This window comes from Neovison vison, chromosome 6 (genome assembly GCF_020171115.1).
Source record: "Neovison vison isolate M4711 chromosome 6, ASM_NN_V1, whole genome shotgun sequence".
Classification (NCBI taxonomy): domain Eukaryota; kingdom Metazoa; phylum Chordata; class Mammalia; order Carnivora; family Mustelidae; genus Neogale; species Neogale vison.
The window spans coordinates 98,036,114-98,059,671 of record NC_058096.1 but is presented as its reverse complement, the minus strand read 5'-3'; the positions used below and the strand labels follow the sequence as shown (position 1 = coordinate 98,059,671).

The 23,558-nt window shown below is 36.0% G+C and overlaps 1 protein-coding gene across 4 annotated transcripts in view; it reads right to left on the bottom strand.

Moving 5' to 3' along the window:
- Positions 1-23,558, bottom strand: part of NLGN1 (neuroligin 1) — an 837,296-nt gene that overhangs the window by 4,738 nt on the left and 809,000 nt on the right. For all 4 annotated transcript variants that reach the window (XM_044251809.1, XM_044251808.1, XM_044251810.1 and 1 more), the window contains one exon: positions 2,959-3,171. In XM_044251809.1, coding sequence (XP_044107744.1) covers positions 2,959-3,171 — 213 coding nt within the window. The remainder of the gene's footprint in view (positions 1-2,958; positions 3,172-23,558) is intronic.

Genomic DNA, 23,558 nt, shown 5'->3' with positions numbered 1-23,558 from the left:
ATGTTTGTTTTATTCAGATTTATTTAAAAAAAGGATTGTTGGGAGCTTACACAACTACTGGGGCTGGGGATTTGCTAATACCCTGGGGATGGCCCTGAAGGCACACAAAACAGAATATCACTTTAGACATACTCTTTCCAGCTCTTCATGTCAGACATAATATGCTGAATATTCATCTTTCGGAAGAAGATATAACATTTGAAGTGTTTTCACTAGGTTAAAGAAAAAACCATCAGCAGAAAGATTCAGTGGGGGGTGATTTAACTTTTTCCACTGTTGAATGTGCACTGCTATATTTTATCATAAAAGATGAAAAATACATGGTCCACTGCTTTTAACTTAATTGCATTTAAGAATTATAAATCATGGTCCCATATGCAGTTTGATAAGAGCTGCATGCCATTCAAATTTACAAATGTACTTTATCTACCCATTAAGGTATTTTCAAATAAAATTCTTGTTTTAAAAACATAATTTACCTATTTTCTTTAAACAATTATATTTATTATCAATTTCCAAATATAGCTTTGTAGGTCAGTTATTTAAACACATGCTCAATTATTCATATGTGTTAATGAGATAAGAATTCTTTTCACAAAAGTACTAAAGCAGTGTCTGAACTAGAAGCAAAGTTTTAGATTTTTCTCCAAACATACATATTTATTCAAAATGTCTATAATATGCTCCTAGATAATTCTAAAAATATTCAAAAAGTCAAACAGTACCAATTTAAATTTGTTTTGGTTTCTGACATCTTTATGAACGTATTTTTAGTTTGCCAGAGCAAAGTATGCTAGAGCGAATGATATAAATACAGACAATTTCTAAAAATTACATAGGCTATGTGTTTGTTAACATTTGCTCAGAGAAATATTTTACTAATTCAAAACTTTTCAACTAAGGTAAACCTGGTGATTATTTCCCATTTCAGGGGCTCAATGATATTAACTAAATATACCCAAAAAATTTTGGGAAAAATTTACATCATATTAAATATAGTCTGAAATGTGCCATCTAGATAGTATTGGAAAAATCACATATTTTTATCATTTGTGAAAATGCTTATTATGTTTATATAATCCATGGTGGACTCCTGGTATAAACAGTCCTAAGCATTGCTGTAGCTCTGGGGTTTTTTAGACTTTAAATCTATGTCTGCACCAGAGACAGAATTAGCCTGATGATTTTAAGATGTCTCCAGAACATATTCTTATAGAAAAAAAAAAATCAAGCAGCCTTTTGTGGAGGTAGGTTTAAGACTAAGCCAAATGTAAGTCCACTTCTCTGGCCCCACAAGGACAGTTTTCCTTGAAGAGTGTGATGGAATTTTATATTTTCAAATGTTGGCATAGCCACTGGCCACTGTTTACCATATCATCAATTAATGAATAGCAGTGCTAGCCAATGAACTAATTAGCTTATCTCTTTATCAGTTGCTAATTTTAGATTAGTTGACCGGCTTTGGTGCCCATTTTTGCTCTCTATCTAGAAAAACTTTTAGACTAAATAGGAAGAAATAACATTTGAGATCAAATGACCCTATGAAGTCTGATGGATTGTCTAATGTTAACTAGATAAAGACTGGCATTAGTACAGTCCTCAGCTAGAACAATCTAATCTCTTCAATGAAAAGAACCTAAACAACAAATTTTGTTATTTCAAAATAAGCCACTTAATTACAGACCAAGATCTCTATACAATTGGAAATGTTCTCATATGTTTCATTTTGTCATCTCAAATCAGAGCTCTACTAACATAAATGAGATGCTATATAAACTATATCTATAAATTAAGTCTATGATAATATATGATTCTCCAAATATATATACTCATTTAATGATGGGCTGTTCTTCAGAAATAACACATCAGTGTATCTTTGATACTGAAAACAAATATTCTATGTCTGATGCTCACATCATAAAACTCAGTCTTACAAATCAAGATGCTTCATGAATTACACTTGACAGCATGTACTTCCTTCATATATATAAAATGACAATAAAAAAGCAGAAAACACAAAATGGTCTATGTTAATGTGTATTCTTCATCTTCCTATCTGTTATGTATAATGGAGAGAAAGTATTTGCTTTTACAGATTTTTCCAACAAAACACTTCTGTTCTGGTGGATATTTCAAGTTAATAATGGGATTAGAATGAGTGACTTAAACTCATGGTAAAATGGGAATCCATAAAAAAACCAACGTGATGAGCCTTGGACAGGCACTTTGGAAAAAGGGTGTCAAGGCCAGAAAAAGGAGACAAAAAAAAATATTTCATGGGTTTATGCAGCTTAGTCCTTCATGCTGCTTTAAATCCAAGCTTTGGGTGGGTGGGAAGTGGAATAAACATTTTGAAGTTGAAAACAGTAAAAGCACAGATTCAAACCTAATTTTCCTTTTAAGGAAAAGCTCTACTAGTGACCTTGATGCTTTGACAATTTTGGATCATGCATGCAAAATAATCAAACATCCATTCTGTACTTAGATAACAAGTGAAAATCTTGTTTCCAGACAAACCAGCTTATCACTGCTTCCTTATCTTCTTACCAATAAAGGGTTTTACATCTATTGTCTTGAAAATAGATTATAAACAATCTTTGCATTTAAAAAGAACCTGTCTTTGATTTTTGATTACTGAATAAACAGAGATGACAACTGTGAACATCTTTTATTTTCCCCAAAATTACCCTTTGAGAGGAAAGAAAAGTAACTATAATGCTAACTGTTCTGAAGTGTGCTTGAAAGGGCATCCTTACCAAGCTCCACGGGAGACAAAGAAAAGAGTTTGACAAAAATTGAAACATGCATAGAAAAGCTGAAGAAACAAAATTTTAAACAGTTATTGAGCTCAACCTAACATTCAGTTTGAACAGAGAGATATATACAGAGCATCACATACTACTGATGGTGGTGGCATGCAGACACCAAAATTGTCAAAATTTGCAACCTGCATAATACCTTTGGTTGAATTGCTCCAACGGTTACCTTCAGAATAATGGGATAAAGTCAGGAGATTGACACATGAACCCCCAGCGCCAGATCCAAAAACAGTGATTCTTAAGGGGTCACCACCAAAGAATCCAATGTTCTCACTAGTCCATCTTAAAGCCTGTATGAGATCAAGGAGTCCATAGTTTCCTTTTGCAGCCTGATCCCCTGTGCTCAAGAAACCTGGAAGATCAAAATGAAAAGACACCTCAGAATACCTTTTTGAGTTGACATGAATCAAATAGACATTCAATTTAAATGCAGTTGAAGCCTGTGTTCATCAAGGTGAGTAGAGTCCAAGTTCTTTAATTAAAAACTTATTTCCCACCAGAACAAAAGAATATACTTTAGGAAGAAGAGTAGACACTGAAGTCTGAAAAATGACATTTACCTTCTCCAGGTTACCCAGGTAACAGGTAACAGGGGGCAGATAAAGAGAATAAAAACATTCTGAAAAACCTCAGGGGAGACATTCTACCAGCCAGATTACTTAGAGACATTTGGGATAGTACCATGGGGGCATATGAGAATGTGTTTTGCATAAAACACTGTGTCAGTCCACCAGTCACTTATGGTCTAACACGGTTGGAATTTAAGGAATGTGTTGCAAAGTGGCAGGGTGTAAGGGTGAAGAGCAGGGGTATTTTTCCAACATTTGTGCATAAAATTATATGCAACTCTTTGTATGTAGATGTATACGTGCATTTTTATCAAAGATGGCCCATGCTTAAGAAAGAGTCACTGTGTTTGAAATAATTTGGGGCCACATTTTGGAATACCTTAAATGCTAAAGAAAGCGTATTGGTTTAATTAGAAAACAACATAGAATAATTAAAGATTTTTTTTAATTAGAGATTTTTGAAAGATTTAGATTCATATATCTAGAATGTTTAAAGCTGTGTTTTACAGTAAATCTGAAAATCAGGAGGCATATATGCTGCATAAGAAAAAGAAAGAAAGTAGAGGAAGCGTTACAAGGATCTGATCTGACAGAGTGGCAAAGAGAAAAAAGGAGAAAAAATAAAATCCTATAAGAACTGAGTGACTTTCTTATACACAGAAGTTGTTTTAGAAGAGGAGTGGAAGATATTACTTTAATAATACTTTAAATATATTCATTCTTTTTTTAAAAAATATATTCATTCTTTTAACTGACTTAATAGCTTTTATAATGTTCATTATAACTTATAAAACAAATATCTCCTCTCTAATATATTTCCACATTTGGTATAAATGCGAAAGTATAAAGTAATTCATAAAAGATTCCATTTTATTGACTATTCACATATTGTGTGGAAATTATTTAGAGATATACTACATATGAAGTGATTATCTTCAGGGATATAATTTCCAATCCACCAAGTTTATAGAACTAATTTTTTTAAAAGACTTTATTTATTTATTTGACAGACAGTGATCACAAGTAGTCAGAGAGGCAGCCAGAGAGAGAGATTGGAGGAAGCAGACTCCCCGCTGAGCAGAGCCCGATGTGGGGCTTGATCCCAGGACCCTGGGACCACGACCCAAGCTGAAGGCAGAGGCTTTATTTAACCCACTGAGCCACCCAGGCGCCCCAGAACTAATTTTTTTTTTTTGAATTAGAGATATTCTCTTATTGCAGGCCCATTATAGAAACTCAATATAAAAAAAAGTAAAAATTATTTTGTTCAATTTGAAATATACGTTTATTTATTGAATATAGTTATTTTATAACTAAACCAAGAAGTCAGTTATATTTGTGATAATAGTACCTATCAGCTGAATAAATCAATCTATACCCAAAGTGAATATAAGGGCAAAAAATTCTTTAGAGGGCACCTGGGTGGCTCAGTTGGGTAAGCGACTGCTTTTGGCTCAGGTCATGATCCTGGAGTCCTGAGATCGAATCCTACATTGGGCTACCTGCTCAGCAGGGAGTCTGTTTCTCCCTCTGACCCTCCCTGCTCTCATGTTCTCTCTGTCTCATTCTCTCTCTCTCTCTCAAATAAATGAATAAAATCTTAAAAAAAAAAAAAAGAAGCTCTTTAGGGTCATTGTAGGAAGCAATAGATGAAGACAAATCATAAATACTTTTGCAAAAAAAAAAAAAGAAGATGATTAGTCATTCTTTTCTATAAGACCAAAAATTCTATAAACACAAAACCAGAATCTCTAGTCCAGTATATGTGTGTGTGTGTGTGTGTGTGTGTGTGAGAGAGAGAGAGAGAGAAAGAGAGAGAGAGAGAAAGACAGAAAGAGAGTAAATGTGAGAATGAGAGCACACTCCAGTTTATTATCTAGATTTCTATACCACAAATACATTCAGATGAAATTTGATTTCTGAATATAGCTAATGCTACTCAGTGTAAACTCCAGGATTTGTATTTAATTCCTCTTGAAATAATATTGAATAATTCCAGTAATATTAAATGAATCTCTATATACATACAAAATTGACTTACCAATAAAATAATCATAATTCAATATGTAGCATGTGGAGAACCATGGTCATAAGATGATTATCTCTACATTAACTAAAAAAAATCCCCTCTATAATTCCAGTTTTAGTGGCATCATTTAAAACACTCTGGTAGGTTGGTCAAATAATTTTGTGTTTATACAACAAACTTGTAAAAGCATGTAAATTGCCTGAAAGGCAATGTCCATTTTTTATATAATTTAAAGAAATCTTGTAGCATCTTCAAGAATAAAAAATCTTGAACAAAATTAATTCAATTCAAAGTTGCACTGTTAAGTCATAGCATGAAAAATGGAGTAAATCATCAAGTAAAAGACTATGTCCTAAGTAGACTTGGAGTGTCCAAGCTACTCTGTCAAACTTCATTTTTACCTTTCACTCCTGAATTTCCTTCACTATTGATTTTTATTTCATGTGTATGCTATAGCTTATCTGTCTGTATCATCTATCTATCTCTCTAGCTATTACCTATCTATGTGTGTTCCAACTAAAAGCAAGTGATCATTCGCATGAGTACAGAGAGTCACTATGGGTTTTCGATTAGAAAAAATCATAGGTATTTGCTGTCTTTATTAAGGTCAGCCAACCAATCAAATCTACCTTTTAAGACCTGAGAAAGTAATATTACATGCTTGTATGAATTCTTTGATTTCTGATGTTTTATTCAAACAAAACTTTGTGGTTCAGCCAAGGGTGAAAAATGAATGTTGAGTAAATCACTGCCTCAAAAGACACAGTTTGCTAATTACCTGAGGGATAGGCATCGGCAGCATTCGCTATACCTTGCTCCCCAGTGAAGTGTCATTTAAAGTTCTCTTTAGACTTGATGTAGCAGCTGTGTCCTTAACAGTAGAATTATTTCAGACCACTCTAGCTGGAACTTTACATTGGACTGTCCAACTGCAGTCTAGGCATGGCAGAACCGAATTTTACAAAGATCCTAAAGTGTTGCTTACCATCATGATTAGTTTTGAGATGATTTTTCCCTTAATACCACTTAAGTCATTCCCTATGGTCATGCATTTATCAGCCTCTCCTGGCCTTCAGTTGTAAGCTCCTAGAATGTATGACTAATTGATGTCCTGACACAATGACACATTATTTTTGTAAGACAGAATAATAATGATTACATGATCTTCTCTTTTGGGAGGAGATAGCAACAGAATTTTCCAGAAAATAATATTCAACTGTCTAATTTACTTGACTCACAAGTATAAAACCTTGAAAAAATATTATTCTGGAACTCAAGGTAAACTTTCAAAATTCATAATTACAAGTATGCCAAGGATTATTTCAAGTGGCTCATGTATACACTACAATACTCACCTGACTGTATGTTCAAATAGAATTTATTTAATATCATTCTTCCCACCTAAAAATTTGTCCATTAAAAAACATCTCCAGGGTGCCTGGGTGGCTCAGTGGGTTAAGCCTCTGCCTTTGGCTCAGGTCATGATCTCAGGGTCCTGGGATCGAGTTCCGCATCAGGCTCTCTGCTCAGCAGGGAGCCTGCTTCCCTTCCTCTCTCTCTGCCTGCCTCTCTGCCTACTTGTGATCTCTCTCTGTCAAACATTGTTTTTCCTACATGGACTACTAGTTCTACTGATCTGATTAAATTTACTGAGCAGGTTTGGCATCAATGTGATGTTTATCTCATCTGGTGAGTAGGATTACTTTCAGGTGTTAGTGAGAAACCAAGCAACTGAACATGGGTCCACAAGCCCTTGGAATGGAAAAATAAGATCAAGCATACAATAAATGGGCAAGGGGAAAATAAATAAAAACAGATAATCACTGTAACCAGGTACCGGGTTGGGCTGCTGATGTCCACCAAATTCAGATGGGCAGACCTGAAGGAATACAAGAAGCTAAGTTAACTTGTTCAGCAGCAACCCAGCAGCCGATGGGCTGACCCAATTTATATTCGGGTCTCTTACAGAGTAACCACGTAGGCAACATATTCAGAATGTAAAACAAAAGGAAAGCAAGGTGCTTCTAGGTGGAAAAAAAGATTGAAACATATTCAAGGGGAAACTGAGACTAGGAAAAATGCAGACTGTTTACATTCGAGATGACATCTAGAATATCAGAAATTGAAGATGTTAGTGACTCTACACTGTAGGTCTGCTTCCTTTTTAGGTGGAGGAGGGAAAATTTGTAGTCTATGCTTATAGTGTTTAATATCTGAAAGTGTTCATACATATGTGTATATGTGTATATATATATAAAATAAAATATATATAAAATACAAAATATATATAGCTATATATATTATATATGTGTGTGTATATATAGGCATTAACACGTGTTCATGCTATAAAGAAGTAGAAAAGAAATCTGTGTTTATCAATGCTGTTGCCTGGATACAGATGGATGTGGTTGGTCTTTGAGTCAAACTGATAAGAACTTCAAAACAGAGCCCATAGTGAGCATCAAAGAGCCAGCCTTGCTGATCTGAGACTTTGAATGATAGTGAGATATTCTTCTTTGGACCAGGGACTATAGATCAGAAAAATAACTCATTAAGGATTTTGCATCTCAAACATAAAATAAACAAACAAAAAAAGCCAACATGGGATCAATGTCTCAAATCCTTCCAGCTAAAAATCCAATTGAAAATCCCATGTGCTAACTCACCCTATCTTCTTAGCTGCCGAATCTTAGCTCTGTTTCTATTTCCTGCTTTCCACTGACTTATTGTACGTCTTCCTCTTTTCTTCTTAGATTCATGAAATCCTTCTAATTAGTCACTCAACCTCCAAACTTCCAGCAAACAAGCCTACCTTCTATTCTGTCACCAGAATCACTTTTGAAAGATATTGTGTTATAATGGTGGACGCTGTTATATCAAAATAACACCCCTATGTTAACACATATTGGACAGTTTCCCTTAATTTCCCTTTGAGTCAAGATTGTTTAAAATACAATGCTTTAAAATTTCTCAAATTAGACAATCTGGAGTCTGTGTAGGGAAAAGGAACACACATAATATCATTTAATTACTAATCACCTCAAGCTAACTTCCTTGCTAATATGTTCTCTTGAGAGCTATTGTCTAATTCTTCTTAGAAACAACAAAGGATAAAGTCAAAATAATTTCCTTTTTGTATGTATCGTCTGGGGAAAAAAACTTGCACGAAATGGTTGATATCTTAATATCATATAACTTGGCAGTATTTCCAAAATTTTATATTTTCACATATTTATCTATTGATAATCTATCTATCATCTATCTCTCTTTATTTATTGTGAGATACTTTGCTTTTTAATGGCTCATTTTTGGGAAAAGTAAACTGAATTACTGGCCAAGTCTCCTGATTGCTGACAGCTGGACACCGGGAAGGTAAAGGTGACTGCTAACAGATGCCTGGAAAGAAGACACCTGTAGATGCCTCTCTATTTTTCAATCCCCAAATGTCCCATATTTTTGCCATCTCCAAGGTAAACAGGTGAGACTGATCCTTCTGTATCATAGCCAATGCGGACATTTGTGATTCCATCTCCCACAGATAGTAATGGAGGAAAAAGGCCCTGGTTTGCTTAGCTCTGAATTGTGTACACTATTCCAATTTCAAGAATGGCCCAAGATACTCGGGCCCAGATCCCACACCATTACCTCTATTCTTCATCCCAACCTGAGGCTGTTCATGTACACAGCCCTTGGTCTACCTGCCAAGAAATGCTTATGCAATGTTCCCTGAATTCAGCAATTGTGTACTTCCTGTCTATTTGAATCTGGACAACAGACCTGGTATCAAAACTGATAAAATTCCTGCACTTTTTGAATAACTGCTCTCAGTGAGAAATGAAAAAGGAGACCTTTCCCTTCTAAAAGAGCTACTGAGAGGAAAGAAATCACATTGTTAATTTGTAATTGTTCTGACTATGCAGGAATGTGTCTAATGATTTAAAAGACTAATTTGCTTCAAAGCTTGACATTCATGGAGTCACAATGGCTATGTATAAGAAAATCTTCAGCCACTATACAGTTCAGAACTACATAGCTTCAGGAGCAGTAAGGACTATAAAAATATCGCAAATATCTGTCTAATACATATTTCGGTCTCTCTTACATGCTCCTGTTTTAATGTGTGTACATGTATTTTGTAATTTATCATTTGTATTTATGATGTGCTCCTTTTCTTTATTTTCTCTGGACTCCATCTGCTCCCAAATCACCATTCTGGACTTGTTTTCTGAGCGAAGGCAGGCATTAACACGTTACAATTCTGTTACAACATGGAGATCAACAATTAAACTTTCCGAATGAAAGAGGCCTATGTCTTTCTTTGATGACAGCAATGAGGTAGGAATTTAAGACCCTCTCAGCAGCCGATCTGTTTGGGAAAATGCTTTTGGGTAGTAGCAGCCTTAAAGAGAGAAAATAAGGCTATACTGGGTAGGGCCCACCCAAAGGAAGAAAAAGGACACACCGACAAGCAAACTGGCCCACAATATTGGCCCAGATTATTGGCCTAAGGACACAAAGATTGAGAACCATTTGGGCGTCTCTCAATAGTGTTATGAAAAGAGCACCAAAGTTGGTAGGACAGCTTGGTGTACCAGCAAGTTACTGTGTGAGCACTTCAGGTTCCTAACAGACAATATTAATAGTAGCACCTACCCTACAGAGTTATCATTATTAAAAGATAATGTCTTGGGGTGCCTGGGTGGTTCAGTCGGTTAAGCATTTGCCTTCGGCTCAGGTCATGATCTTAGGGTCCTGGGACAGAGTCCCGCATTGGGCTCTCTGTTCAGTGGGGAGTCTGCTTCCCCCTCTGCTTGCTGTCCCTGCTGCCTGTGCTCTCTCTCTCTCTGACAAATAAAAAAAAAAAAGATAATGTGTTTGTATACAGAGGTATACGAACTTAACATATGTTAGGTTAAACTGCTTTGGTTTTAATCAACTGAATTCGACATTTTCCTTATCATCACTTATTTTGTGAAAAAAATTCTTCCATCTTTCTTGAAAAAATATGAATGTCAAAAGAATTTAAAAAAATTTCAATTACAAAGAAGTTAAATGTATGCATATAGATAATAAGGTCAAATTTACTACAGAGGTTTTTATTTTATTTTTATTTATTTTTATTTCATTAAGTTTTTATTACTATTAAATTTTTTAATTTTTTTAAACATTTATTTATTTGAGAGAGAGAGAGAACGGGGAGGCGGCAGAGAGAGAGAAAAGGAGAGAGTCTTTTTTTTTTTTTTTTTAAAGATTTTTATTTATTTATTTGACAGAGATCACAAGTAGGCAGAGAGGCAGGCAGAGAGAGAGGAAGGGAAGCAGGCTCCCTGCTGAGCAGCGAGCATGATGCGGGGCTCAATCCCAGGACCCCGGGATCCTGACCTGAGCCGAAGGCAGAGGCTTAACCCACTGAGCCACCCAGGCGCCCAGAGAGAGTCTTAAGCAGACTCCATGCTGAGCACATTGATCATGGGGCATAGAGCCCCACATGGGACTCATCTCAAGACTCTGAGACCACAACCTGAGCTGAAACCAATAGATGGATATCTGATTGTGCTACCCAGGAGCCCCTTATTTTTATTTGTTATTATTTTTTATTATTTTGAGAGCGAGAGAGCGAGTTGGGGAAGAGGGACAAAGAGAAAGGGAGAGAGAGAATTTTAAGCAGGCTCCATGTCCAGTGTGGAGCCCAGCGTGGGCCTAGACCTCACAACCATAAGTCCTGAGCCAAAATCAAGAGCCACCCAGGTGTCCCAATTTTATTTTTTATTTTACTGAAGTATAATTGACATAAAATATGATATTAGTTTCAAGTGTACAATGTAGTGATTCAACTTTCATATATATTATAAAATGATCACTCCAGGAAATCTAGTTATCACTCATCACTATGTAAAGTTAATACAATATTATTGTCTATATTCCCCATGCTATACATTACACTCAGGTATAACTTATTTATTCATAACTGCAAGTTTGTACTTGATCCCCTTCACCCATTTTGTCCAGCCCAAACCCCTTCCCTCTGGCAACAATCAGTCTGTTCTTTGTCACAGAGGTTTTGAAATTGTTGAGCAGGCTATAGTTTGCAAGACAATTGAAAATATGTATGTTTCCCTCTAAACTTTAATCAGGTAGTGAGGATATCTGTTATGAAATAAACACACTTAGTGAATCCTATTAAGTGTAGAAAGCATATTTGTATTCATTGTACATAGTTCCTTAGAATTCAACTCAAACATTTAACTGGGTTGTATTGTAATGAGAATAGTTTTTTATAAGCCAAAATACTGTGACAATGATTAAACAGAAGACATTGTGTCTTGATTTGCTGATCACTCACTATTTTAGAATAGTTAGCAAAATTGCTTAAACATATTAGTACTACATTTTTTAAGATGCAAAAAAAAAAAAAAGCAGAAAAAAAGATGAGTGATATATGAATAATTTTGACTATTGTAGGCAGCAGTAGTCAACTGCACAAAGCTGAGACCTGGGTGGGAAGAAGGGATGGTGGGATGTTGTGTTCCCAATTCCACACTAGCTGTCCCTGAGAATGACACAGTTAAAAAAAAAAAAAAAAAAAAAAAGTGGAAGGGTGGGAGATAAAGTCTGGGTAATGAATAACCTAATTAACTTAAGACAACTAATTTCATATGAATATTGACAAAACAAGATTGTTTTACGTATTTTATTTCAATCATAGTAGGATTTTTTGAGAAGATAAATACTATTTTAAGGTATGACTAGAAAAATTTGATAGTCATTAAATGCTACTTTCATTATATTCTTCTCTATTAAAAGCTAACCTGCCAGATTCAGTGATTTTAAAACTTTGTTTTGAAAACTTTCAAAATTACCAAAACATTTCAAAAACAATACAAACATTTACCAGGTACTTGTCACTCAGATTCCCCACATACTAACATCTTCCTTTCTTTTTCTCCCTTCTTCTCACTCCCTTTCTTTCTCCATTCCTCCCTTCATCCTTCCCTCCCTCCCTTTCCTCCTTCCCATTCCCTTCCTTCCTCTCTCCCTCCCTTCTTTCCTACCTTCCTTTTCACTTCCTTCCTTCCTTCCTTCCTTCCTTCCTTCCTTCTACTAGCTTTCACTCCATGCCCCCCATCAAATCTGGAATCACATGTTGGATTTAGTTTCCTATTTAAACTCCTTAATTTTGAATAGTTCATTGGTCTTTCTTTGTTTTTCTTGACCTTGATATTTTTCCAAGAATAAAAGTCAGTTATTATGTAGTACGTCTTCCAATTAAGATTTGTCTGATGTTTCTTCATGATTGCATTTCCCCAGATTATGAATTTTTGACCGAAGGACCATAGAAGTAATGTGTTTATCTTAGTTCATCAAAACAACAGGCACACAATGTTGATTTGTCTCATGACCACTTGGTTAAGGTGGTATTTTTCCACATTTCCCCACCATTAAGTTACTATTTTTTCTCTTTGTAGTTAATAAATATAAGGTAGGCAGATTATGTTGATTCTATGTAAGTATTCTGTTTCCTGTCACATGGTCATCGCTAATTCTGGCATCTGTTTATAATTCTTATATTAAACAAATATTAATTTTATCATTTATCTTATAATTAGTTTGAATTGGCGTTAAGAAAAAGATTTCCCTTCTCCCCAGTTTGTATTCATTCATTTATTCATATCATCATGGACTCAGGATTTTAAATTTTTTTCTAGGGGTTATAATCTTTTCCTTTTATTTATTTTGATGCTTATATTGTCCCTTATTTGGCCAGTGGGATTCTCTCCAAGCTGGCTTTTATATCATCTTGACATGTCTCTATCATCTTTGAGCACATCCTTACTTCTCCTTGGCACAATAAAAATTGTATTTTTGCAAGAAACTCTTGCGGTCTTAGACTTCCCTTTGGTTAAAATTTTTGAGTAGTCTTTTCATATATAAATTAATTATTTTTTCTTAGTAAATTATAAAATTAAATTTTAAAAGTAATTTAGTAAAAGTAAATTAATTACTAAATTTACAATTACTAAAATTATGAAAAAACTTAGTAATTACAAAAAACAAATGGAAGGTTATTCTTGAATTTTGGGGTATAGGGATATCTCATTTGTGAAAAAGTGTCATATAATGAGGTCGAAACCACTAACCTGGAACAACACTAAATAATGTCACCAACACCACATATGAAGTACCGACATACCACTGCACAACACAAACACACATCTACATACCAAGCAAAAATGATGGTGATAACAAATCTATGACTCACCCTAGTTAAAAATACTTTAGTGCCTCAAAGTATATAGATTATGGGAAGAGCATAGTAATATGAGTTACATATAGTGAAAATCTATAATATAAAGTAGCGAAAGCTACAATATAAAGAAAATTACACCTAAACTACTTCTAATAGACCTTTGATAATGACTGATAATCCAAATTTCTCACTCTCAAATTTTAAGTTACAAAGTTTATTTGTTTTTTTTTTAAACAAACATTTCCTAGGAAGTTTCAATTAGTGATTCTTAAAAGTTTGTGAACCCTACCTAGATTAGAGCCATATGGTATGCCTTTTAGAGCAGCTGCTAAGTATACATAAAGGCACTAGAATTGACCCAAAATATCCCGAGGCAAACCAGTTTCAGAGGCTGATGTGGTAGCACCAGCAGCTCTCCTCAGGTAATCTCCTTCACTAATGCCAAGGGGATATGTCATAGGTCTTACTTAGATGTTAACAATAAATCCACCTAATATCGGAAATTGGAATAACTTTTTGGCTTGTATTTAAGCCTAAATAACAAGGGGATATTGGCCCCTGCAATCCATTGGAAGTAGTGTCTGGAGACCCAAATCTATTGCTGTGTTAATGTGTGAAAGCTCACCAAGGAGAGTATCACTCATGTAACTTGGCCTTCAGTTGGAGAAATTTTTCAAAAAGCTTTCCTAGACCAGCAATTCCTACAGTAGCTAATATGGATCTTCAGCTCAGCGGGTCAGGGAATGCTATTGAATAGGGAAGGAAATATTGAAACAAGTAGAAGGTCAATTTAGAAGAAGCAGTGATCTGAATCTCCCCCAGGGTACCCTCACATTAAGCTTGGATTTGTAATTGAAAATAAATCTTTCATGTCTGGGTGACAAGTCTGAGGTCCTGTTCTGGGTGCAGTTTTCACTAAGCATTATATTTTCCAGTTTGAAGTCACTGTCCTTTTCAGCTGATTTGACCTGCAATGCCACAGTAGGACGTTGGCTGCCAAGTGATTAGCTATTCAAGAAAAAAGTGAAACTAATCTCTGTATTAATATACATGAGGTGAAATGAGAAAGAATCTGAGACTCGAAGGCACGGAGACTGATGTTACAAGCTGTGCAGTGAGGCATACTCCCCCAGATCCAGCGCAGAATCAAACCCCACAGAGGAAGGGTGACATTTGGCAGAGGTGGTGCAAGAGACAGCTGCCGTGGGTTGAAGTGACAGCTTGATTTTCTAGCACTTTAATGGAAAGACTTAGTCCTTTTTCAGAATAAAAAGAGCATCCTGTCATTATGGCACTTAGTAAAAGGCACACAAGTGCAGAATTCAATTTTTTCCTTTACATTGAGGACCGGAGGGGTGCTATATTGAAGAGAAAGCATTTTTTTCTTTAATTTGCTGATCTACAAGCCACTTCTTATCACTTTGTGCTTCCCGAGGAACCTGTATATAGACAATGATCCCCCTATTAGGAATAACCCTTCTTTCTCTTAGGGATTCAAATAATCATGAAGACCATTTAATATCACAAATACGAACCTTTTAATGAAAAGTGGTTCATTAAATCCACATTTGGAGGGTACCTACTCTTTCCAGGCATTCTGCTAGTTATTCAATATATAAGACTAATAAGATCTGTTCTCTGTTCTTCAGAAAGTTAGTTTTTGTTTGGATGTTTCTAGAACATATTCCTTGGTCTTCCTGCAATCTCATCATGGAAAGAGTGTACGAAAAAGATTCCTTGGACTCTACCTGTTTAACCAGAGTCTTGGAGCGGAATATGCAAGTTCCAAGGTGATTTTGATGCAACTAAAATTTGAAAACTCTGATGTCTTAAAGGTAAAAAAATGCAGGGAATTCTGACCAAAAATACTAGGGCTGGAAGGAACTTCATTGAACTAGTGCAATCACGTATTTTATAGATGAGAACACTGAAGATCAGAGAGAATATAAACTGCCTGGTGGCACACAGCTGGGTAGGACCCCACTTTTCTGGTCACTAAGCCCAATGCTTCTAAAGTAAGAATTGGTTTCAAAGAAATTGGCTCTCGCCGGCACCTGGGTGGCTCCGTTGGTTAAGCAACTGCCTTCGGCTCAGGTCATGATCCCGGAGTCCTGGGATTGAGTCCCACATCAGGCTCCCCGCTCTATGGGGAGTCTGCTTCTCTCTCTGACCTCCCCTCACATGCTCTCTCTCACTGTCTCTCTCTTTCTCAAAATAAATAAATAAAAATATTTTAAAAATTTGGCTCTTACTCAAATGATTCAGTACATTCTGTGTGTGTGTGTGTGTGTGTATATATATATATATATATATATATATATATATATATTTTGGTTTGGGTTTCTTTATTCAAACAATTCATTACATTGTCTATATTCTCTCTTGGGTTTTTTTTTGGTTTTGCTTTACTAATCAACTCTTTCCATATAATTTTCTGTTTCAGGACTATGATGACAAAAGTTTGGTATATGAAACTCTCTACTTTCTTGACCAGTCTTCTCCAGACTACCTTTCATCCATCCTTAGCTATCTAGACAAGCAAGAGTCTTTTTCCATGCAAAAATTAGATCTCCCACAACAAAAAATGATTATGTGAGGCCTACTCTGTACACCTTTATTAATTTCTCCTGTAGTTAAAACTGCTAATTTTTATTTACAAATAATCCTTATACTTCCAAAGCGAAAGGAAAAACTGGACTTTAAAATATAAGGCAATAAAATCTTTATTCCTACTTTTAAGGTTCTAACTACTTTGGGGAGGAAAAAAATCTTCTCTTATAAACTAATTCTATTATTCTCTTTGCTAGGAAAGTCTTTTCAGAGCCAAAGTATCTATGTAGCTTAAGCCAGTTTCCTTTCTTCTGTGCTCAAAGAAGATGGAAAACATCTGGCAGGTTCTTCTGGCAGGGTATTCAAGGAAAATCTTTACTCTTGAGGCAAAACAATCCAATTCCTTTTTGTCTACATTGTATGGAACTACTTTCCAACTCTTATATAAATGGATAAATTGCATAATGGAGATGGATATTTGTTGATCGGAGCCAAGTTATAGTCGTTTAATTTGTAATTTCTTTGAATAAAGTTAATTATAACAAAAGCAATGTTAATAAATTCTACAGAAAATAATTTGCTCTTCAGGTTTTTCATCTGTTATCCATGCCAAAAGAAATATCATTATGCAGCATGCTAAGAATTTTTTTTTTTTTCTTTTAGCTATCTAAGAGGAACCCCTGGCTGGTAGACATCGAACCAGCTTTTATACAAGGTGCCACAGAGTTTCCATAAGCAACTTCGTGGTAAGGAAATCATCATGGCACAAGGGAGGCAGCCTGCAGTGGGCGACTTTTTCTAATTTACACAAAGGTAAAGCGTTATTAGAGTTACGCAAAGGTAGAGTTAGTGGTAGCCGGCCGGCCCAAAAGGTCCACAACAAGTTTCTGCCAGATGTTTGGCACTGGATTTGCTTATCAACAGGCTTAACCTCTTCTCCTAGACGTTGAGACCCACCATTCTTACAAAGAAAAAACACAAGTAATATATTGTATCCTACAAATTGGTCCAACATTAAATGGCCATCATTTGAAAAATTTTCATTTCTTAGTGACCATTTCTGTGACTATTTTAGAGTCACAAAATTAGCAGCTTTCTATTTTGTACATAGTTTCCTTTTGTTTTTGTTTTTAAATTGGAGTTAGTGGATAGTGCTATCATCTAAGATGAAAAATTCTACAAAAGCACACTTGATAGGCTGACTCTAAGTTTGGTGATCGAGCAAAGCTTGATTTCCTACTAAGGTGAGCTAGTATAACAAGACAGTACTCAATGGAAAAAAAAAAAATCCCTTTCTTTATAAAAACAGCATGTCAGATTCTGTCCAGAGAAACTTGACTCCCAGAAACAAGTAAGGCTCTGAGGGTGGAAGGGATGATGCATATTTGATTATATATATATCCTAGGTCACAGCTGCTCCTTTCCCTGAGCTGGGCCATACTTCTTAAATTATTTAAGATCAGAAGTAAGGAATGTTAACTTCTCAAACTCAGCTTGGAGGCCTAGGATGAAATCTGCTCCCCTAACATGCCCTCCTTTTCCCTCTCTTCCTTTCAGCCTCTTTGATTCAGCCAGGGTGGAATTTTTTGTCTTTTCTCTTCCAGAGTCTTCCTCTAGGCTTTCAGTTATGCTTTCTACTTGTGTTTACTTTTTCATTTTAAAGTTTCCCTGCATCAGATTCTCATTCCTTAAGCGATCATTTTTTTTTATATTGCCTTCTCTTTATTCCTTAATGAAGCAAAATGGATTTTTCTTCTCAAATCCCTCCATGACTTGTGTTTGACCATGCTTTCTTTACAATCTTTTTCCCTGAATACAAATAAACCCCTTATTTCAAGCCAAACAATAAAAAAATAAAATTAAAATAAAAAACTATATGTGTACATGTATATAGTCTTTCCAGAATATGGAATAATTGAATGATTTTAGTAATGCCTATTTCATTAATGTAACAATTAATAATAATGGTGATTAGTCCTATGTAATATGACTGGAATTTATTGAGAGCCTCAAACTACACTAGGCACTTGGTTAAGCACTTGGAGTACCACATTTCATTTAACCCATGTAATAACCCTAAATAGTAGATAAGAGTTTGAGGCCATCTGGTGAGTTAATGACAGAGTAAGGCCTAAAGGCTTTGCTCTGAAAAAAAAAGTATGCACTTAATATTTTGATAATGAAGTGTGTCTTTATTGTATGATCTTTTTTTTTTTTAAGCAAAATATTCATCTGCTGTAGCAACATAAAAGACAGACCTTTCCTGGGCTTCTAAGCATCTCTTTTCAGGACACTTAACATTTTCCCCCTTAACAGACCATCCAGCGTACATAACTTCCTTCTATTCCTTGATAATATAATCTTCTCCTTTCCATAGGTCACACACTGGAACAAATGTATGATCCATTTGTGACAATGAAACACAGCAGCCTCCTTCTTATAATACAAAGGCACAATCAGAGAAGAGAAAAATAACTAAGCAAAAAAAGGAAAGTGAGAGAAAACGACTCTGGTTTTAAACATAACTCAATAGAAAATTTGTCTTTCATCAAAAGTATTTCCAGGCTAATGACTTGTGGTTTCTTCAGTCTTCATTTAAGTAGAATAAGACTCACTTTTCATAAAGTAGGTAAGTGGATAAAGTACTCATTCAATTCTGCATTAATTTTAAAGGGAATGTGAACTAGCTCCACTTGATCTGAGCACTCATCTCAAAGAAAGCGGGCTGTCAGAGTTCCTGGGGACAGAACTGTCTAGTTTTATTTCAAGAAAGGGCCATGTTCCCTGGTCATGAAATTTAAAGAGATGGGCATTGGCTCTTTGTCCTGAGTGCTCTGTTCTTCATAATTTCAGACCATACGGTTCTAAGGGGGCAGGGGCTGGGTGTTCTAATGATATTCAGAACATATAGTTTCGTTCAACGGAAGATTTGCGGAAGCATATGACAGTCACAGTACTTGACACTGAGTTTGGAGAGGCATAGAACAATCAGATTTTAATGAAAATGAAGGCACAAATGTAGTTCTTACTTATTGCTATCCATAATGGAGCAGTGACATAATATAAAAGACGCGGGAAGAGCAGTATTACAATAGGTATTTTTTTTTAATATCTAGAAAATAGGATTTCGGGTGTGCATTTTCTTATTAAGAGTCTAAGGCTGTAACATGAAGAGGCAGACATGTGGGCCATAACACAACTGTTATATTTTCTTTTGGGTTTCTTACAACTCTTATCTGAAACTTTCAGTTGTATGTAGGAGCATTAGAAGTCACATGGACATGGAAGTAGGGGGCAGAGGAGAAAGGGTGGGGAAAATAACAGTGCAGAAATAATATAAAGAACTCTAATATAAACATTGTATATTGAATTATAGAGCCTACTTTTAGTTCTAACCTTCCACACTATGATCTGAGATACCATCTTTATATTAGAATTCTTTATGATATAATACAATAAGTGTCCCTAGTACACTTCCTAACAAATAGCAATTACTTGCTGAATCGGTGACTATACATGTATTTATTGGGAATAATCTTTATAAGTAATCATGTGCATCACTCTTTTCCGTATTAGACTATAAACATTTGGAGGTGATTGAGGGGAGAGGAAAAGAATTCATCTTTGTATCCGTGCCAGTCTATAGCACACAGTAGGTCCTATTTTATAGAATGGCAGAATATATCACTGAATTTGGGTATCATTTCTCCTAACCCCAAATAGAGTCTTGGCTCTGCGATCCCCCTCACTTCCTAATGATCTAGTTGAGCTCCACTTGCAAATCTGAAGGAGGAGCTAGAAGTCTGGCGCCGACCCGTTTGGAAGCTGAACTGATTGTGCAGTGATCCACATCATTTGCTAACACAGCCGATATGAATGAATTAGTCATGCCTGGTCTGCTTATTTCTTGTGTACAGACACGGGCTAAAAATATGTCCTGTGGATGATTTTTTTTTTCCCCCAAGAATCCATAATTTACATACATCACACATCTGCAGGTTTTCAGGCAGCTTTACAGACACTCTCGGCCCTTATTCAGATGAGGTTAGACGTGGGAGCAAAGCGGAGCAGTGGTCTTTACTGTGGAGCCTGAACGGGCTGGTCTTTCACAGGCGGGGAGGCTTCCCGCGGAGATGGCTGTCCGTGACTTACTGAGATAGCGGTAATGGACCGTTGGCTTAGGCTCTCTATCTCATCTCGGAGCTGCGCTGCTTGATTGGTGAATGATGAATGCAAGCGGGTCTCGCTGACAGCTGTCTACTGCTGAGGGGCGATAGATAACTGTAAGTAAAGTTAAAGGATGGCAGAGGCTTCTCGGCTGCCCTGATAAAATCATTGAGATGAGAAGTCTGAGTAAGAGGTGGAGTCAGGAGATCACCAGGACAAGAAAGACCCGTCACCAGGCGCTCCATACAGGTTTGGAGAGACAGACTCTTAACAGAGAAATGAAGCTTGGGTTTTTCCTCTCAGACACTGAATATACCCTCTGCCAGATCAGGAGAACTCAGGTTAAGAAGCCCGCTGAGTGGTGAGCCCCTTGAGGTCAAGGATTATTTTTACAGTTTTCAGGTGCTATGGACTCTTAGCGCTAACCATGGAATAGGCTCTTAATACATGTACACACACTTGAACTGAAAATGGCACAGTACTGTCAAGACTAGAGCATCACCTTCGATACTGATCTCTAATGCCAAAGAAACAATGACAACTCATACATTTTGTTGGCATTATAAAGAGACATATGCAGGGGTGCCTGGGTGACTCAGTCAGTTAACTGTCTGTCTTCAGCTCAAGTCATGACCCCAGAGTGCCCAGGATGGAGCCCCGGCAGAGAGCCTGCATCAGGCTCTTTGCTCAGCGGGGAGTCTGCTTCTCCCTCTGCCCCTCACTCCACTTGTGCTCTCTCTCACTCTCTCTCTCTCAAATAAATAAATAAATCAAAAAAGAGGGAGAGAGACATGTGTGATCTTCCCTACTGCATGATTCACAATAAGTTAGAGAATGCTTAAGAGGGATCAGTGTTGAGATTTGGAAACACTCCAGTTAAATAGGCTCTTGTGTTGTTGCTTCTTAAGAATTATTTTATTCTATATGTCCATTGGAGCCATAACATAACAAGGTTAAGAATCAATGGGCATTTAAGTTGGATTAGTTCAATTTACTAGTCACTCTCTTAAGAAAGTACTCCCTTTGGTTCTTACTGATCCCATCCATCAGTGTCAACATCGGCTGATTATCATGAACCATTTTTTTCCCCACTGCAAGGGACTTAGCCACCCATTCGCTCATGAGTGTATTTCGTCTAGGGTCCAGAAAAGAATCTTGTTAAAAACGAATCTGGGGTCATCTTAGTGAGATTTTTCTAAAGCATACTCTTGCTCACTTTTCCTACGAAATTTTGTCTATGTGTAGAAAGCTGGTTTTGCAAGGATCACCAGATGGATTTGAAGATAAGATCATATGTAGAGCAACCAACACACTGAAAGATCAATGACTTCATTTTCATTAAATTAGGCAAAACAAATAAGCAAGAGTATGGTGGAAATGTTGACATCTCTGCCTTTCTTTTAGATCTGCCTGCTTTCTTCTAGTCTCATCAGGTATCCAGTGCTATCCAGGGCCAGCACTATCATTCTCATTCCTAAAATATTTGTTTTGGGACTATGTAAATAATCCTACGAATGACTAGTGAATGTGTAAGAGTCAATTAATGTATAGCCTTAGGGCTTGCAGCATAATGGCACCCAATAAATATACACTCCATTGAACTAAAAATTGGCACAATTTTGTCAAGGTTAGAGAATGAACTTCGATGTTAGTCTCCAAGTAATGCCAGTTAGGTTCTATATCAGACATTGTATTAAGTTACCATATCACGTAAAATTTTCATGTAACAGGAGACTCTTGGAGACAATTCAGACCTGGTTATTCGTTTAAGAATGTGAAAAGTAACTGGGTAGAGTTTTTAATCAAAAACATAAGTTGATCAATTTGTTCTTATACAGAACTTACAACACTAATTTTAGAAAAACACCAGGAGGTATAATCCTTGATATCAATATCATTTACTAATAATGGGGAAAACTAGGGGTCAATTTCATCATCACTTGATAATTTTCATAGAATTAATTTTATCTCTATCTTTTTAGTTACCATTGTGTTTAGAGACCAGATTTATTACCTTCATGGTTTTTAATTCCAGGAAAAAATGAATAAACCAGGAATATTTTTCCAAGTGATATTGGTTAAGATAAAACAGAAGAACATAGTTTTAAATCAGTCACCTATTAATATTCATCAGCTATTGGCAATATGCTCTTCCAGCAGTTTTTAGAATTGGTAGAGTGGAATGCTCAGTATCGAGTTCACTCATGTTGCCCTTCCCCACCATCTAGACAGAAAGCGTAACGTGTTTTATATATTAAACAACAGCAGGTGTGTAGGAGAATTAGTTTAAAAAATAATCGAGGTAGTTGCCTTTTGAATAAAAAAAATCACAGAGACTGTAAATGCCTCTTTGAAAAAAAAAAAATGAGTACCATTAATCCACCCTTCCCAAATGGAACGTGGGGAGATGGAGCTACTGCTGGCTGCACATCTGTTACACAGAACAGCTGCATCAGAGGGTACAGATTAAAATAAAAATAGATTGTGTTGATGCTCTTTTGGCTCCAGAACATCCTTATAAAACACCTAGTCACAGACAGTCTCCCTCTAATTTTCTAGCAACAATTTAAATAAATACAAGATGTCAGACAATAGTCCCAGTTCAGGGAAAAAAGGGCTTCAATTCCACCCAAGTTAATTGAGGCTAGAATCATTCCTGCAACATCTATGGCAATTTCACATTGGTGCACTTCAATTAAGGAATAATAAGAGTGCAAAGTAATTTATACTCATAGATTAGATGTCGTCGGTGAAAAATTACCGATTAACTCAAAGGCGGCCTCTGGAGTGCTCACCAAGCATTTTAATGGGTGTCTTTCTGTCACCTCTTGTCCTAATATCTGGTCAGAAACTAGCAACACTCGAAATTGCCTTTTAAAAGACTCAATATACCAGTTTTACACATCTACGACTTCCCTATTTTAAAATCCCTAAACCACAACTGTTTTGTGGTAATAATCAGTTTTAATCATCTCCTACATTTTCTATTATTTTGCCTAAACTTTTTTGTTTTATTTCAGTTCTTCTGGTTTTACTTAGCATTAAAGGACATTTTCTTCAGCAAAGTAAAAACAAAAAGACATTTTTTGGATACCATTGTTATTCAAATGTTCTATATTGTATTTTCACCTCACTGAACATACATAACTAACTTTCAACAATGAGAAAATGTGGTG